General features: G+C 37.5%; 4 protein-coding genes across 4 annotated transcripts in view; 1 reads left to right on the top strand and 3 right to left on the bottom strand.

Annotated features, from left to right (window-relative positions):
* LOC104708837 (pollen-specific leucine-rich repeat extensin-like protein 3) overlaps positions 1-1,154 on the bottom strand; it is an 8,152-nt gene extending 6,998 nt beyond the window's left edge. Inside the window, exon 1 of the mRNA XM_019232139.1 lies at positions 11-1,154. Within this exon, the coding sequence (XP_019087684.1) occupies positions 11-1,154 (1,144 nt within the window). The remainder of the gene's footprint in view (positions 1-10) is intronic.
* On the bottom strand, positions 1,368-2,472 carry LOC104792611 (CCG-binding protein 1). Its single transcript, XM_010518801.1, has 3 exons — positions 2,127-2,472; positions 1,974-2,047; positions 1,368-1,877 (listed from the first exon to the last, which is right to left on the bottom strand). The coding sequence occupies exons 1-3, from the start codon at positions 2,347-2,349 to the stop codon at positions 1,548-1,550; spliced, it is 627 nt and encodes a 208-aa protein (XP_010517103.1). The 5' UTR covers positions 2,350-2,472; the 3' UTR covers positions 1,368-1,547.
* LOC104792580 lies at positions 10,418-16,227 on the top strand. Its single transcript, XM_010518768.2, has 15 exons — positions 10,418-10,839; positions 11,038-11,440; positions 11,531-11,708; positions 11,807-11,946; positions 12,219-13,002; positions 13,179-13,279; positions 13,433-13,577; positions 13,659-13,727; positions 13,820-13,865; positions 14,078-14,541; positions 14,794-14,873; positions 14,963-15,098; positions 15,354-15,546; positions 15,630-15,712; positions 15,837-16,227. Exons 1-15 carry the CDS (start codon positions 10,740-10,742, stop codon positions 15,957-15,959), a joined length of 3,045 nt encoding a protein of 1,014 aa, XP_010517070.1. The 5' UTR covers positions 10,418-10,739; the 3' UTR covers positions 15,960-16,227.
* LOC104792590 lies at positions 16,323-17,233 on the bottom strand. The gene is made up of 3 exons (XM_010518780.2): positions 16,933-17,233; positions 16,731-16,838; positions 16,323-16,657 (listed from the first exon to the last, which is right to left on the bottom strand). The coding sequence occupies exons 1-3, from the start codon at positions 17,227-17,229 to the stop codon at positions 16,355-16,357; spliced, it is 708 nt and encodes a 235-aa protein (XP_010517082.2). The 5' UTR covers positions 17,230-17,233; the 3' UTR covers positions 16,323-16,354.

Raw genomic sequence — 17,486 nt, 5'->3', positions numbered from 1 at the left:
ACAACCGCACATTCCTTGGCTGATCGTTGCTTAGGCCTATCTGGCAAGCAGTTACGTGTATCATCCAATGCAATCTCCGTGCGACTACCTGGAACACACGAATCGCCTTGTCCGTTGAAGTAGTTGTACGCGTACGTCAAGTTAACCAGTTTAGGCAACTTGCAGATATTCTCCGGTACAAACCCTGTGAGTTTATTCACAGAGATATCAAACTCTTCGACACCCGTAAGCCCTACAAAGCTCGGTGGTAGAACACCGGTGAAGGAGTTCATGCTAGCGTCAAACACGTTCACATTGGCTAGCTTCCCGATCTCTGATGGGAAACAACCGCCGAGATTGTTGTCCTTAAAGATAATCTCGTTTAGGTTCTTCATGTTTCCAATGGTTTTAGGGATACAACCACTGAATTTGTTGTGAGCAAAGGTCACGACAGAAGCTGTTGATTCTCCGAGGGAATCAGGAATGGTAGATGTGAATCTGTTGTTGTTCAAGAAAATGGCATCAAGATCCTTCTTGAAAAGCTCAGGAGGGACTTGACCTTCGAAATCATTGTATCTGACGTCGATGAACTTAACGGCCGGCCATGAGAGGACAACTGAAGGGAAAGATCCAACAAACCGGTTGTTGCTGACATCAAACTCGTGCATTAGCCTCAATTTCTCAAAACTCTTGGGTATGATACCACAGAACCGGTTCGAATTCAAATGGAACATGGCCACGTCGGTCATCAAACCAAGCTCAGCCGGTAAATGCCCTGCGATATCCGCTCCATTCAAATCAACCCCCGCCACAACCGCGACGTTAGGATCATCAAGAGCAGGGGCACAGAACACGCCCGTGTACCCACACACGTGAGGTCCATGCCAGTTTCCTGTGGTGTTAAACGGGTCTGAATACACGGCCTTTTTCCAGGCTTGGAGAGCGATATAGGCTCTTTTAAGCCTATGGTTGGCAAACGTCACCTTAAGATCAACCTCATACTCAATATCATCAGGAAGTTCGCCATTTTCAGGTAACGTCAAGAGCTGTCGTTGTGCAATAAATGAAGCTTCTGCATCGGTGAGTGCTAAAACAACAGAGGAGAAGAAGAAGAAGATAGAAAAGAATAAAAGGAAGCAGCCAAAGGGCGGTAAAGAAAATGTAGGTTTAGTCATGGCTTTGAAGAACAAAACCTTGGAAAATACCCAAGGCTGCTTATAGATATGGGGCATAGAAAGTTCCGATGAAAAACACCAAAGGGTTATTATTAATAATGCCAAACGATTTTCATTTTTGCATCACCAAACAATTTGTTTTGCCTATATTTAGACCAATCTTGTTTTTGCCTTTCAAGGATTTTGCTTCACATCCGGAAAACAAACACCACATCAAGAATAGAAATCTCTTCGACAACCAAAACCGCGTATTACTATAATAAGAACACGGTACCAAAACAAACCGAACAATAACAACCACATTTCTCTGGCGATATGATCAGACTGATATGATCTAAAGCAAAACCAACAACTATATTTACATAGAAGTGTGAACTTTCTAAACCCCTTCCTTCAGTCGGTTTCGTGGTCAGGAGCGTGAGAGAACCAAGCAGGGATAGTTCCTTTAGCTCTAAGCAATCTAGTGAAAGTAGAATCCGGCATCTTCGATTTCTCTTCTTCCTCCAATTCTTTCTCAGATTTTGGTAAACCATCAGGAATATGATGAACATGTAGTAGTCTCATTCCTTTCTCCCTATCTGAGTCCTCTGCTACATCTTGTAAACCATTCTTGGTTTTGTTATCTTTCTCCATTGAAGCAACTCCATGTAAACACCCGATTAAAGATTTCACACCGCCTGTTTGCAAGATTAGATTCTCAACTTCAACCTTTGGCTTCTCTCTCTGCAAAATCACATAAATCAAAAAACTAAGTCCTCTCAAGTAAAACCAAAAACTGGAGAATTCTCAAATTACAAAAGAATCTCAAATCCTCCTTACTTCGAGTTCTTTGAGTTCAAAGTAAGCTCTCCAGCAACTGTAAGAGTCATCACCTTCAAGCGTCGAACAGTAATCTAAGAACATTCACAAATATCATCAACGAGATCATTCTAATAATATCGATTCGATTCATTGATGTGTAGTTGTTGTTACCTGAGAGTTCGGTTTCGGCTTTTTCAATCAACGGCGGATCTTGAAGAACCCTGTCGAATTTTCCACGGCTGAAGAGTTCAAGCTTAGGGACGTCTCTGGTGTTTGAACAACGGACCACCGGGAAGGATCTCGCCGGAAAAGAAGACGGTGAGACGAGCTTGGTGGTGTCGTTGAACTCAATAGGGAGATGAAACGAACGAAGAGTCACCGACTTAATCATCATCTCTACGGAGAAGTGAAGATATATTTTATCAAACTTAAATCAGAAAAAGCTGAGTTAAATAATAACTACGAAGCTGAAGGACAAAGAGTGAAGAAGTGGATAAGGATTGAGATATTTATTTGATAAGTGATTGATATTATAAAAAGTGAATTATTTCAGGTGATGATTTCAATATGGCCCCCCCATAGTATGAGCGCCGTTGATTTAGGTTTGCGTGTGTATACGTTATTCAGATAAGGTTGTAAATATCTTACATGGGTATGTTAGGGCATGTCCAACCGAGAAATAGCAGGAAATTCTCAAAAAAATAAAAATAATAATACTTTAATTATACAATAAGCAACATTGCTTCAATGAAAATGGTCTATAGCCTATAAACAGGAAAAAAATGTTGCTTCAGTAAGCAATTCCAGAAACGTTTCGTTTTTTAGTGGGCCAGTTTTTGAATTTTTTAGTTACAATTTAGCCCTACCAAAACATGAGTAACCCAGTAAGTATTCCTATTGGACTTGGTCTTACAGGGAAAAAGGTCATTTAGTTAAAAATGCCAATTTATACCTCGGTGTTAATTTCTACATATACTCAAATAAAATTCAAATTTTATACCCAATTATTAAAAAAGTGCCAATTTCAAAGTCAATATCAACAAATATTAGTCAAAAGCTGACTGAGATGACACGTATTAGATGAAATGGTATCATAAAACAAGGAGGTAAGCCCCCAGACTCGAACCCGGGTCCATCCAAGTTTTCATTAAAGCTTTAACCATATGATCCAGCAACCTTCTCCGTTATGATCCATGTAAGGTTGTAAATGATCCAGCAACCTTCTCCGTTATGATCCATGTAAGGTTGTAAATATCTTAGATGGGTATGTTACACCACGTTGGCAAGAGAAAAATAAGATTTTGTTCCTATCACTTGTATATGAGAAACACTTTAAAAAAATAATTTTATTTTTTGGTGTGATAAACAAGAATACGTATACAAACCTTCATTAACCATTTTATTAAATGCTTAAAGTTTACTAAAATAATTAATCTAGTTAATTTTATTTACAAATTAATAAAACTATAAATAAAATAAATTAGAAATATTAAATATTATATAATAATTTAATTTTGATATACATAAAGTGAGTTGATTTTTTTTGTAACACACTATCAAAATGCTACGAAATCAATAAGTCGTGTTCTCTTTATGGGATAACTTAAATTTCCAATACTTTTTTGTCCGCTCAGAGATTCACAAAATTTTTATATGATAACTTAAATTTTTTTGTAAAAAACTGATGAGATCCATCTTTGACTTCAATTTGTTATGCCCAACAATTGGCAATAAATGAATTTGTTTATGCAAAGAAACAAAGAGATCTAAATGTTCTGGTAGATCATGTACTTGCAGAATCAAGGACATGGAATAAGTTAATGTATGAATCGTCTTACTCTATTGTACAAGTTCATCGTTTACCTAGACTTGAAGCAAAACGGTCAATCCCACCAGTTAATGTGTTTAGATGCAACGCTTCATGCTTCGTGGACAAAACATGATGGTCTTGTCAAGATGTGGATCTACAAACCCGTATGATCCATCTCGGGTAATGGATTCTGGTGCAACCACCCACGTCACGCAACAACAAGGTACTCTACATCCTACATTGGGTAATGGGAGTATCCCTTCTTATTCTCGACCTCTATCTTTGAAAAATGTTTTTGTACGTCCTTCTATGGTCAAAAACTTAATTTCTGTTCGTCGGTTCGTTATGGATCTATGGGACGCTTGCCCCTGATCTCTTTCGGTCATCCTTCCAAACCGGTGGAACATCACGCGATGTTTGGATAACAGTGGAAAATCAATTCCGCAATAACAAAGAAGCCCGAGCAATTCAACTTGATGATGAGCTTCGAAACCAAGCGATAGGTGATCGCTCAATCCAAGAGTACTGCCAGAAAATCAAATCGTTGGCAGATCTGCTCACTAATGTTGATGCCCCTGTCAATGAGAGAACATTAGTGATGTACCTGCTCAATGGTCTTAATGAGAAATTTGATTACATAATCAATGTAATCAAACATAAAGATCCATTTCCGACATTTGATGCTGGAATTGGAAGAAACTCGACTTAAGAAGTCGGCACGCCTCCACTCCACTCATTCCGATCACGCCTCCTCCACAACGGCTCTCACCGTCGCTGTCACACCGTCTGAGCCTTGTCAACAACAACCGCAAAATCAGAGGCAACAATCCAACAATAATCGGGGAAATTGTCGAAACAACAATCGTTCTCGAGGAGGAGGTCGTGGGAATTATCAGTCCCGACCTAATTTTCCAAATTGGGCCTCCCCTCCTTTTTGGCAAGGCCCGTTCCCATCCTCGCCCAACTACTTTGGTGGACAATAGCCACAATCGCAATTCTGCCCCACCTTTGCGACGAGTCACTCTCCGATACAAAAGAACTTTCCGGCGTACCAGCAGTCTCCTAACTATCAGCAAGCTCATTTGATGGAGCTTCAGCCTGCAAGTCCCATGACGACTTCCCTGACTGATCCCAATGCTTACCCATGGGTAATGGACTCCGGCTCCACAGCTCATTTGACATCCAATGAAGGTAACCTCCACTCTAAGCTTGATCGTAGTATCAATCAATCGGTCATAGTTGGTAATGGTTCCAAAATTCCAGTTACTTGTGTTGGTTCCTCCTCAATAAAAAGCTTGTCTAGACCTCTAAATCTTCAAAATGTCCTTGTTACACCTCAATAGTAAAAAATTTGATTTCAGTTCGTAAATTTACAACGGACAATTGGTGTACCGTTGAATTTGATCCTTTTGGCTTTTCTGTGAAGGACCTTCCAAAACGGACGATTCTGCTCCGATGTGATAGTGTGGGGGAACTTTACACTCTTCCTGCTTCTTTCAATAAAATCCATCCTACTTCAACAGCTCTTCTTGCATCCACTCCTTCTCTTTGGCATAAGCGTTTAGCTCATTCTAATGACGCTAATCTTGAGTCTATTTTTCAAAAGTCTTTGGGCATTTGTAATAAAACCAAGCTTTCTAAGTCTTGTGAACCATGTTTCTTAGGAAAACAAATAAAGCTTCCATTTAATACTTCTCACACTTCTGTTACAAAACCTTTTGCTATAATCCACTTTGATGTTTGGACCTCTCCATTTTCAAGCATCAGTCGGATCAAGTATTATGTTTTATTTCTGGATGATTATACTCATTATCTGTGGGTTTAGCCTCTTATTCGTAAAAGCGATGTCTTTTCTAAATTCATTCACTTCACCAAAATGATAAAAACCCAGTTCAGTGACCAAATAAAAGCTTTTCAATGTGACAATGGTGGAGAGTACAATAATCTTCAGTTCCATAATTTCTTTGCAAAGAATGGAATAAATGTTCGCTTCTCTTGTCCACATACCTCCCAACAAAATGGAAAATCAGAAAGAATGATCAGAACAGTCAACAATGCTATTAGAGCTTTGCTTTTTCAGGCTCGTCTATCTCCTTCGTATTGGGTAGAGGCTTTAAATGTTGCTGTTCATATCTTGAATATCCTTCCTTCCACAGCCATTCAAAACAAAATACCATTCAATCTTCTGTTCAACAAGACTCCTGCATACGATCACCTTAGGGTATTTGGGTGCTTATGCTTTCCTAGCTTAAACAATTCAAATCTATCAAAGCTCTCACCAAGAACTACACATTGCTTGTTTCTTGGTTATCCTACCCAACATAAAGGTACCGTTGTTTGGACTTAAAGACCAACAAAATAATCATATCAAGACATGTTAATTTTGTGGAAGATAAGTTTCCAGCAGCGGACCCAACCCTTCATCATCACTCCAAATACACTTTTCTAGATGATACTGATACTCCTTCTCCAATTTTCAAAAACATCCTTCAAACACCAAATGCCCAACAACCAATGCCAGTGATAACTACAACACTTCCACCCACTCCACCTGCACCAACAACTACATCAAATGTGCCTTCTGCCCCTAAACACAACATGACAACCCGTTCTCAAGCGGGAATCACAAAACCAAAAAAAATGATTTCCCTTCTCACCACAATCAAATCGCCTCTTCCAAAGGGTCACAACCAAGCTGGAGTGCTTGGTGCTATGATTAAAACTAAGAGTTGGAATTTGGTGCCTAGACCTCCTAAGGTCAATATTGTGAGATCTATGTGGCTTTTCAGGCACAAATATGATGCAGATGGAGTGCTTACCATACACAAAGCAAGACTAGTTGCCAATGGAAAATTACAAGAAGAAGGAGTAGACTTCACAGATACATTTAGTCCGGTGGTAAAACCAGCTACCATAAGAGCTGTCCTTGATGTTGGTGTAGCCTTAAACTGGCCGATGCATCAGTTAGATGTTAAAAATGCTTTCCTTCAAGGTGATTTGCAAGAAACAGTCTATATGCATCAGCCTCCAGGTTTTGTAAGCAAAGAATTCCCAAATCATGTTTGCAAGCTAAATAAAGCCATTTATGGCTTAAAGCAAGCTCCCCGTGCTTGGAATGCCCGCTTCACGAAGTTCTTGTCACATATTGGATTTGTCATGAGCAAAGCCGACAACTCCCTGTTTGTGTTTAAGAGGGATTCACAAATGGCTTATCTACTACTGTATGTTGATGATATCATGTTAACTACTTCTTCCTTCGATCTTCTGCAGAGAATTAAAGACAAGCTTAAGTGTGAATTCCCAATGTCTGACTTAGGCAAACTTCACCACTTCTTGGGCATCAAGGTTGATTACAACAAGCAAGGTGTCTTCTTAAGTCAGCATACATACGCACAGGAAATCATCAAGCGAGCCGACATGGAAGAATGCAAACCGTGCACTACAGCGGTTGACTTACAATCCAAGCTTTCGGCAACAGAGGGTGATCCGGTACCTGATCCCAAGACTTACCGAAGTCTAGCTGGAGCTTTGCAATACCTTACCTTCACTCGACCGGATATAGCTTATGCTGTCCACAAGGTTTGCCTTTACATGCATGACCCACGACTCCCACATATGACAGCTCTCAAACGAATCATCCGTTACTTGGAAGGCACTACCACACTTGGCCTGCAACTAGTGCGAGGAAACATAACGACACTGACTGCGTATACCGATGCAGACTGGGTGGGCTGTACGGATACACGTCGCTCAAATTCAGGCTATTGTGTGTTCCTTGGTTCGAACCTGGTCAGCAAAACGGCAACCGACGGTGTCAAGCTCAAGTTCAGAAGCAGAATATAAAGGCGTTGCCAATGTTGTAGCAGAACTTACTTGGCTGCGAAATTTGATGCGGGAACTACATCTCCCGATTCAGAAGGCTTCTCTTGTCTACTGTGATAACATAGGTTCAGTCTACTTAGCAAATAATCCGGTGCAACACCAACGAACCAAGCATATTGAACTGGATATACACTTTGTTCGTGAGAAGATAGCAATAGGAGAAGTTAAGGTGATTGATGTTCCATGCTCCCTTCAATATGCAGATATATTCACTAAGGGACTCCCGTCATGTCTCTTCAATGAGTTTCGAACCAGCTTAACCATCAAAAGATCCAATGGTTCAACTGCGGGAGGGTGATAGAATATAAGAATATTCCCTAAACAACTCAGCTAAGATTGTATATATGTTGTTATATTGTTATATGTATCCCATCTATATAGGAGAATCTCTTGTAACATATTCGGCTATATATAAAGCCTTGTATATCAATGAAAGGGTCAAGGGAGTTTACCCATCTTTCATTAATGAAATATGTATGGGTGGTGGATGATGGATTGTACGAAATAATGGAGATGTTGTTTTTCATGCAAAAAAAAAAGCCTTTTATTTGTCTTCTAATCGAATAGCGGCAGAGTTAAGATGTTTGTTTTCGACTTTACAAAGTTTACAAGATTTGTTCTGATTGTGTTGCGGCTATTGAGGCGATAACAAATCCTTTAAATTTGTTTCCAGGTTTTCGTAAAGTGTTTTCAAGCTCGGATCAACAAAAACAAATTCAATTATAAAAGGTATGGTATGGCTACAACTGTTACACGGAATGGATGATTTATATCTTATCTTGCTGCCGAAAATATGTACAAAAATTTCATTTAATTGTCATTAGAAGTACAAATATAAAACTAACCTTAAAATGTGTAAAAAAAATATATTCAATTGCCATTAGAAAAACTTAACTAAAATTAAATATTAATTAAATAAATATTTTTAATTAAAAGCAAAAATAGGGACACATCAAATAAAATAAATTGTAGAAAAATAAAATAAAATTAGAATCAAAACTAATTTGATTAAAAAAAACTAGCAGATAAGATTTTTTTTTTACATGTTAGTTATATCTTTTTTACTTACTTCACAATTATAGCAAAGATTTCGTTTAACTGACAAAAATTTAAATAATTTTATTCATTACATGCAAATATTTTATTAACCGGTTTTCAATAAATATTTTTAAAATACAAAATTATAATATAAGCAAAAAAATTTTAATCACAAACCATTATAAATAACATAATAAAAAACAAAATATTACAAATTTTCATCAAAAAAGTTCAACCCGCGGTTTTCCGCGGGATAGTACCTAGTTGAAAAGGAACAACGAGGTTGATTTGCTCTTTCTAAATCTTCTATGGTTTTGTCTTTGGTGAAAAGTGATGTTGCTCTGTTTTTAATTATAATGCTATGTTTTTCATGTTTCATACTTTCTCTTTATTATATACTTTTAGACAGACATAATTTTTTTTTGCCTAAAATCACTGAGATTTGGAATTCTGTATTCTTAACTAAAAAGTCTTCTATAATGCTCCATAATCTTGACAAATAAAATCCAATTCCTCTATATCTTTTTTTATTAACCGTGCCTTTTTTTTTTATTGTCTGGATAGAGTAATTCCTTCCGACCCTATTAGATTTACTACAAACACTCTTGCTCTCCTACTCCATGTTAATAAATCACATTATCGGGGGTTCGAACCCTAAACCTCCTGGTGTATAAGAGCAAAGCCATCGATCATACCAGGGAGATGTCTTCAATTAAAAAAATAATAAAAGTTAATAAAAATAAATATTTATTTGATATACAGCTGTGACCCGTGTATGGGTAGAGACAATTTTAGATCTCTTAAGACACCTTATGTGTCACAATCCAATTGGTGGGGGCTAATTATTTTTTTATTTGTACAAAAAAACCACGTTTTTCTTCCCATTCAACACAAAACTCTCTCTCATCAATCCATATTTAAAGATCACTAATGAAAGGAAAAAAATTAATACAAAGTAATGAAGATCTGTAAATTAAAATTGTATTAGTTTTATAATAATTTATAAGTAAGACATTTTGATGAGGGTCACCAATGTGGATGCCCTAAGCATTAATGAACCATAAGCCAACCACTGGCCAAAGAAACTTCCACTAACCGTGACTTTTAAACAAAATTTTCAAATGACTTTTAAACGAAATTTTCAAATCATTAGTTTTGTAATAGTGTCTTTGTCCCTAATAGATTGATGTCCTATGATATATTTTTGTCCCTTAAAGATTGATTTTATAGATAAAATATTTAAAATAATATTTTTATTTTATGCTTTTTCTCACATGACATTTATCTAATGATTCATATTTTCTCTCTCTACCAAAAAGTAATTATAAATTAATTTACAAATAAAAATTAAAGTTTTTCTTAATATGTGTGAAAGTGTCAAAAACATCATACTATAAGGGAAAGTAATTATAAATTAATTTACAAATAAAAATTAAAGTTTTTCTTAATAGGTGTGAAATTGTCAAAATATTATACTATCAGGAACAAAGGGAGTATTAGATATCATAAAACTTTTTAAAATCTATAATTAACTAATATAGAATTTGTTAATTTTACCCAAATCATCTAAAATGTCAACCCGATTGAATCCTCCCAAAAGTAAAATATTTTGTGAAAGAACTTATATAATGAATTGAAAACGATTCCCCAAAGAAACGACACCGTATTTATTCTTCGTCTTATTATGTCCAGAGCAATTGTCTCCGCAGTATAAAAAAAAAAGAAAAAAAATTCCACCNAAAAAAAAAAAAAAAAAAAAAAAAAGAGCCCAGATACAGGTTTGGAAGAAGGAAGAATCCACACCACCATGTTTTGATCATTTACTATTGATTCAAATCTCAACGATCTTTGTGTCTACAGCTTCACTTGAAATCTCCCAATTCTTAGTAGTCGCCTAGGGTTTTTTTTTTTTNTTTTTTTTTTTTTTTTTTTTCTTTCAAGAAACTCTCGTCTTCGTCTCTTTCAAGGAGAAAAAAGCTACAATTGGATCCGATTTCGTAACGATTTGATTGGTATTATCGCCCTGGATCCAAATTGAAAGTGAGAAGAAGAAGATGAAGGCGATGGAGACTATACAAGATCTGATCGAAGAGGCTAAAGTACGAACCGTATGGTGGTGCTTGTGCATCTTCTCCGTCACCTATCTCTTAACCCGTATGTCAAATCTTCTCCGTCACCCTCTTCGATTTAGCTGTTTCGTTTCAATTCTGTCTTCCTAATTTTAGATAACAACACTAAAACTAGTAGTCTAGTGTAATTTTGGTTTACTACTCTGTTCTTAGATTCTTTGTTTGGTATCTTATGGTGTTGTTAGTAACATAATGTTGTTGGCTTCATTGCTTTGGCATGCAGATACAAGTAAGTCTATGTGGATGAATTTGCCAATAGCAATCCTCATTCTTGGTTGCATGCGGGTTCTTTTGAATCAGATTGAGTTCAGATGGAAAGCTGTGCCAACTCCAAGACAGAGTCAGTTGTCTTACCTTGAGAAGAAGCAGTTGTCTGTGAATGATGCACGTCTTTCTGGTATCCCACCTCCTCCAAGATGGAAGAAGAAGATCGACTCTCCTGTTGTGGAATCTGCGATTAATGATTTCATTGACAAGATCCTTAATGATTTCGTGGTGAACTTGTGGTACTCTTTGATTACGCCGGATAAAGAATCGCCTGAACTGATACGAGCAGTGATCATGGATGCTCTTGGTGAAATTTCTGTAAGGGTTAAAGAGATCAATATTGTTGACTTGCTAACCAGGTACTGTTATTTATTTCGCCAGCAAATGGTCTCGAGTTTTGATTGGATCTTTAATGGTTGATAATTAAAATGGATGCCTGGATTGTACAGGGATATAGTTGATCTGATAGGCGATCATTTGGAAAGTTTTAGAAGAAACCAAGCTGCTATAGGTACTGATGTTATGAAGACATTATCATCTGAGCAGAGGGATGAAAGATTGAAGTTCCATCTTATGGCTTCTGGGGAACTCTATGCTGCAGTCGTGTCACCTGAGAGTGAGTACAAGGTATGAGGGATACTTCTGATGAAAATTATGTGGCCTTCTTTGTTTTTTCTCCTAATTAGGTTACTCTATACATATATGCTCTATGTTTTTTTAAACAGGTTCTTCAGAAAATAGTTGCTGGCATATTGTCTGTGGTTCTCAGACCACGAGAAGCTCAGTGCCCTCTTGTTCGAACAATAGCTAGAGAAATTGTTACTTGCTTGGTAGTTCAACCTCTTTTGAATTTAGCATGCCCCGAGTAAGTCCTCAACCTATCTCTGTCGTCCAGAAAGTTTTATTTGGTATCAAAATCTGCCTTCCAGTCTTTTCCTTGACCAATGTGTATAATGCAAACTAGCTAGGAACAAATTTTGATTTCAGAGTCTCTATTGATAAAATCTAATTTCCCTGGAAACTGACTGCAGATAAATATATCATTTTTCCTGGGTTCTCCTCGGTGCTTTCCATATACTTTGAACCCTCTTTGATTTTTCTAAGGTAGAGATGCCAATTTTTTTTTTTTTGCCCCAGGCGTATCAATGAGGTGATTGAGATCGTTATCAATCTTATTAAAGAGGGAAACTTTGAGCAGTATACGGGGGAAGAACAGAATGTTAACTCTGCCCCATTGTCAGCCTTTGATAATCAAGCAAAAAATATGAACTTGACAAAAGCTAATGAGCAGAAATCATCATACATAGATGACAGACACCCAGAGCTACATGTTCAACAGCACTCTGCTGATTGGGCTCGGATGCTAGAGGTTGCAACGCAAAGGAGATCAGAGGTTCTTACTCCTGAAAACCTTGAAAATATGTGGACGAAAGGAAGGAATTATCAAAAGAAGGAGTACAAAAAGTCTCTGAAAAAGGGTTCCTTGGGTAGTAATTCGATCAAGGGCCAGAAAAAGCAGAGCTCCAATTCGAAAACTTCTAATGGAGCAAAAGAAAATGCAATAGCACAGTTGCCACCTAAAGCAAGCGTTGATAAGCAGTCACAAGCACAGATGGCTGAGGAATTTAGTAAATCATCTTCATATGAAGGAGGGCACCGCATTTATGAGGCTGATGTTAGAAATGAATCTTGTTCAGATGGAAATAAAAATAGGCTTAAGAGATCCAATAGTACATCAGATCTTAATCTACGTCCTGAAACGAGTCTGGCACTATTAGGAGTCAGTGAGGGGCCTTTAATCACAGAATTCTACACCACAGATTTGATCCCCAAGCACAATGATAACTATAGAAGTGATAATAAATCCCAAAGCATTGTTCTTCCCAAAGAGGGTCAACACTGCCTAAAGCTCAAATGTCGAGTAAGCTCCGGTCTTCATATTACTTTTGGATTTTGATAGACGGTTTTAAAATTTTTGTTTCCGTGATAGACATGCACTTGACCTCTTCCATTTGTCTGTATGTGTGTGTGTGTTTTGCAAAAAATTATGCTATTAGGTTCTTGAAGATTATTTCCTAAGTCTGTGTATTGCTGCAGGTTCTTGGAGCTTATTTTGAGAAGAGTGGATCAAAATCATTTGCAGTATATTCTATTGCGGTGACAGATGTGGAAAACAAAACTTGGTTTGTTAAGAGAAGGTATTTTTCGTATCATTTCTGATAACAGGAAAATCATATTAGTGCATCATTGAAATTCTTTACTCATGTCACTAGCTTTTGATGTTTATCTTCGTCGTAAAGGCACAAAATTACTGCAACGTTATCGTAAAACATTTATTTTCTTCCCTCCAGATACAGTAATTTCGAGCGATTACATCGTCAACTCAAAGAAATCCCGAACTACAATTTACAGTTGCCTCCCAAGCGTATTTTCTCATCAAGCACCGAAGATGCTTTTGTTCATCGTCGCTGTATTCAGCTGGACAAGTATCTACAAGTATTATCTATCCCCTTCGCAACTTTAAAACGTATTTACCATCACCATTCCTTATAAGGGACATTTTTTCCTTGTCTGCAGGATCTCTTGTGTATAGCTAACGTTGCTGAACAGCATGAAGTTTGGGATTTTCTAAGCGAAGCCTCTAAGGTGTGGATCTAATTAAGTGCCACCCCCAAATTTCATTACTATTATTTTCTTTTAGGTGGATGATCTAATGATTGTCTTTTTTCGTTCTGTAGAATTATTCTTTTGGAAAGTCTTCATCAGTGATGAAAACTCTTGCAGGTATTGTTCGCTGCTGTTTTAGTAACTTGTTGCTGTATATAAAAGTCATATCTCGCCGTCTATTCATTTATACGAAAATCCTTATCCGTCTTGTTATGCCAAAAAAACTGAAATCTGGGAAAACGCTTAGAATGAAGAGAGAAGTGTATATAGTGTTGTTTGGTTGCTTTACTTTTCCATTTTACTAAATTTTATCTGTTGGAATTGAGCAGTTAATGTTGATGATGCCATGGACGATATTGTACGTCAGTTCAAAGGTGTCTCAGATGGCCTTATGCGCAAGGTTGTAGGATCTCCACTTGAAGAAAATGATCATGCTCCTGCCCGCCACCTCTCCTGGAGTGTAAATGAATTAAGCACTCAGCTCTCTAAGGAAAGCGCAACTGAATCTATGCACAGTAGCATTTCTGATACTGAAGACATCGACAAAATTGAAGAGAACACCCAAGGGGAAGATAGATTTGATTCAGAAGCTAATGGGTGGCACTCAGATAATGAATTGAACTCTAAGTCTTTTCCACCAAGAGTGGTTAGACGTCTTGGAGAGCCTGAGAATTTTCCCTCAGCAAAGGAAAGTGATTTTAAAGCAAAATATGAAGTTAGGGGGTCCACTGATTTGCAGCATGTTGATCCATTGACAGCTTTAGTCCAGAATCCTACTGCCATGCCACCCGAGGTACCCCATATGCCCTTAAAGTCGTCCTTGCACAATCTACAGTTTTATATACCTTGATTAGACTTTGTCATTTAGCTTATGTATGTTCCCCAACTAAAAACTTCCATGACTGCACATGCTGCGTATCACGCACCTGAAATTGACTATGATTAATGATACATATCACCAAAGCGATTTTAAGTTGCTAGCCTACTATTTTGAAATCATCTAATTCTGGATATCGTCATACTTATCCTCTGTTTTTCATTACAGTGGATGCCGCCCAATGTCAGTGTGCCGATTTTGAACTTAGTTGATAAAGTGTTTCAGTTAAATAGAAGAGGTTGGTTAAGGTGAGACAAAGTAGCAATAAGTACTATTTATTTGACTAGTTTCCATATTAAATGGCATTTTGAATAATTTTTATATGCTGTCATTATAGGAGGCAAGTTTTCTGGATATCAAAGCAAATATTACAATTAGTTATGGAAGATGCTGTGGATGACTTGCTCCTGAGGGAGATACGTTGGCTGCGGAATGAAGACACAGTTGCTCAAGGAATTCGTTGGGCTCAAGATGTAAGAACTGGGTTTTCTTTGATTTCCTGCTGAACTTTCTTTCACCTATTTCCGTAATCTTAGAGACCTCACCATCATGTTTGATCATGCGCTAAATAATTGTTAACTCAAGTAGAATATGATGATTTAGGAAAATCATTATGCCACACATGCTTAGTTTACACTGATTAGTGCCGGAAGCCAGAGCAAATAACATTACTTGTAGAGTGATTGCTCTTATTGCTGCTTACAATCTTGTCTGCGTTTTCTCTCCAGATTCTTTGGCCAAATGGCGTATTCTTTACAAGAGTGAATGACAGTCAAGAGGTATCCGATGAGACCGACCCTAGTGAAAAAACTTTTCAAATGGCTGGCCAACTTGGTGGTATGAAGGTAGCTAAACCCAGTTCCTTTGAGCAGCAACTTGAGGCTTCACGTAGAGCTAGTGAAATCAAGAAGTTCCTTTTCCGTGAGTATCTTAGAGACCCCCTCCAGTTGACGTATTGAGTTAGTATAGTTTTAGCAGATATTAACATTTTGGTTTTTGATCAGATGGCGCCCCAACAGCCTTAGTGAGCTTGGTAGGGCACAAGCAGTACAGGAGATGTGCGAGAGACATCTTCTATTTCACCCAGGTTAGGATTTCTCTGTCTCACAGTTAAAACTGGTATTATTTTTGGTGTAAAAGGGTTTGATTAGGTTGTTGCATCATCATCCATCATAATGGTCTGACAAATACTTTACACTTTTTAATCGCAGTCAAACGTATGCATAAAGCAACTCACATTTGCAATACTGGAGCTGTTACTCCGATCAGTATTCCCCGAAATGCAAGATCTTCTGAGAGACATAAGGGAGAATCCGCACGTTCGGTCAGAGTAATAACACATGTTTATATGGAGGAGGTAGCTTATGATTGACTTAATCCAGTTTTATCTTTCTCTATGTTAATTTTTGATTTTTTTGTTTTTTCTAAATCTTGGGGGTTTTTTGGGGGTTCTTAATATTCTTCCATGTGTATAAAAACAAGTGCTAGTATCAATCTGTGAGGGTTTTGAATACAACAGTGACAAAAGGGTTCTTGTATATAAAACCTCTTGACTCTTGTGTGCGGAAAATAGTCACTGAAATGTAGTTTTTGTTTGCACTCTTGGAGATATTACTTGTAGAGTCAGTTATTTGCTTCATCATTGTAACTCATTGGGAAGAAATGAAAGTTCAAAACCTAAATAGGAGCCCCAATTACATAGTACCTGTATTATTACACTTTTTCTCTCTTAAAGCAGCCCACCACTCAGAGAATCTACAGCATTTGCGTAGAGGTTAGTAAGCGAGTACTGCCTCAGATTGTTTACTTCGTACCAAGTGTTCAATGACTCGAGGTTCTTGTCTGTTCCCGAAAATGCCACCTGAATTCCAATGTTGCAGTTAGCTTCACCTCCATTAGCCTTGCACTTTGATGTTGGAACAGCGCAATCTGTCCCATTCAGACACACGGACGAAGTTCCTCCTTTGCACATATCACATCCGAAGCTCTTCCAGAACAGATTTTGCAACACTCCCTTCTGAAATTCCATTACCTGCAATACATTTGCCAACTCTATTATTGTATGTTATCTTGCATGTTTGTTTCCTACGGGGTTTATCCATTACCAGTGTGAAAGCTGTGATTGTGTTGCTTCCATCTGCGACCTTCACAGGATAAGATCTCGCTGCGTACTTTGAGCCCGCAAATCCCACCATGTACCCTCCTGCTTTACTCTTCTCACAAGACATATCAAAAATAAGCTTTACTTCTTCAATCTTTGTGCATGATTGTGTCTCATTAAGATTACATATACAGAGAAAGACTTACCGGGTTAAACTTACTTGTGTCGATGGAGAGAAGAGAGATCTCATCCACCTTAGGTCTAAAAAGCGCGAGCTGTGCCATTTTCGCAGCTAAACCGAGACGAGAATCGCAAGGGGAAAGCTGGACTTGGTCAAGGAAGAAAGCTTCTCTGCTAGAGATGGCAAGACCAATGGTGAAACCATCTCCTTTGCTTATTTGAGTGTCTGAACATGGACTGTACACCGCGTTGTTGTCCGATGCTCCAATCAAAACACTCATCATTATTATCATCATCATGGTGGTTAAATTCACCATTCTCATCTGGTTTCTTAATAACCAAGAAATCCCTGTAAACACAAATTCCATAATAAATTAAAATATATTTTTTGTTTACTATAATTAGAGCAGAAACTCTATATTAAGAAATGACTAATTTGGGAGACAGAGATCCAATCTATATTAGTATAGCTAATAATTCCAAGAAAGTTTTAGAATAAACTCTATATTAAAATATATTTTAGTTTATTATAGTTAGAATGAAATTACAAAATAAATTAATAATCATATTATATGAATTA

The sequence above is a fragment of the Camelina sativa genome, chromosome 1 (genome assembly GCF_000633955.1).
Source record: "Camelina sativa cultivar DH55 chromosome 1, Cs, whole genome shotgun sequence".
In the NCBI taxonomy this organism is placed as follows: domain Eukaryota; kingdom Viridiplantae; phylum Streptophyta; class Magnoliopsida; order Brassicales; family Brassicaceae; genus Camelina; species Camelina sativa.
Note: the sequence above shows the minus strand (reverse complement) of the source record. Positions and strands in the feature narration are given on the sequence as shown.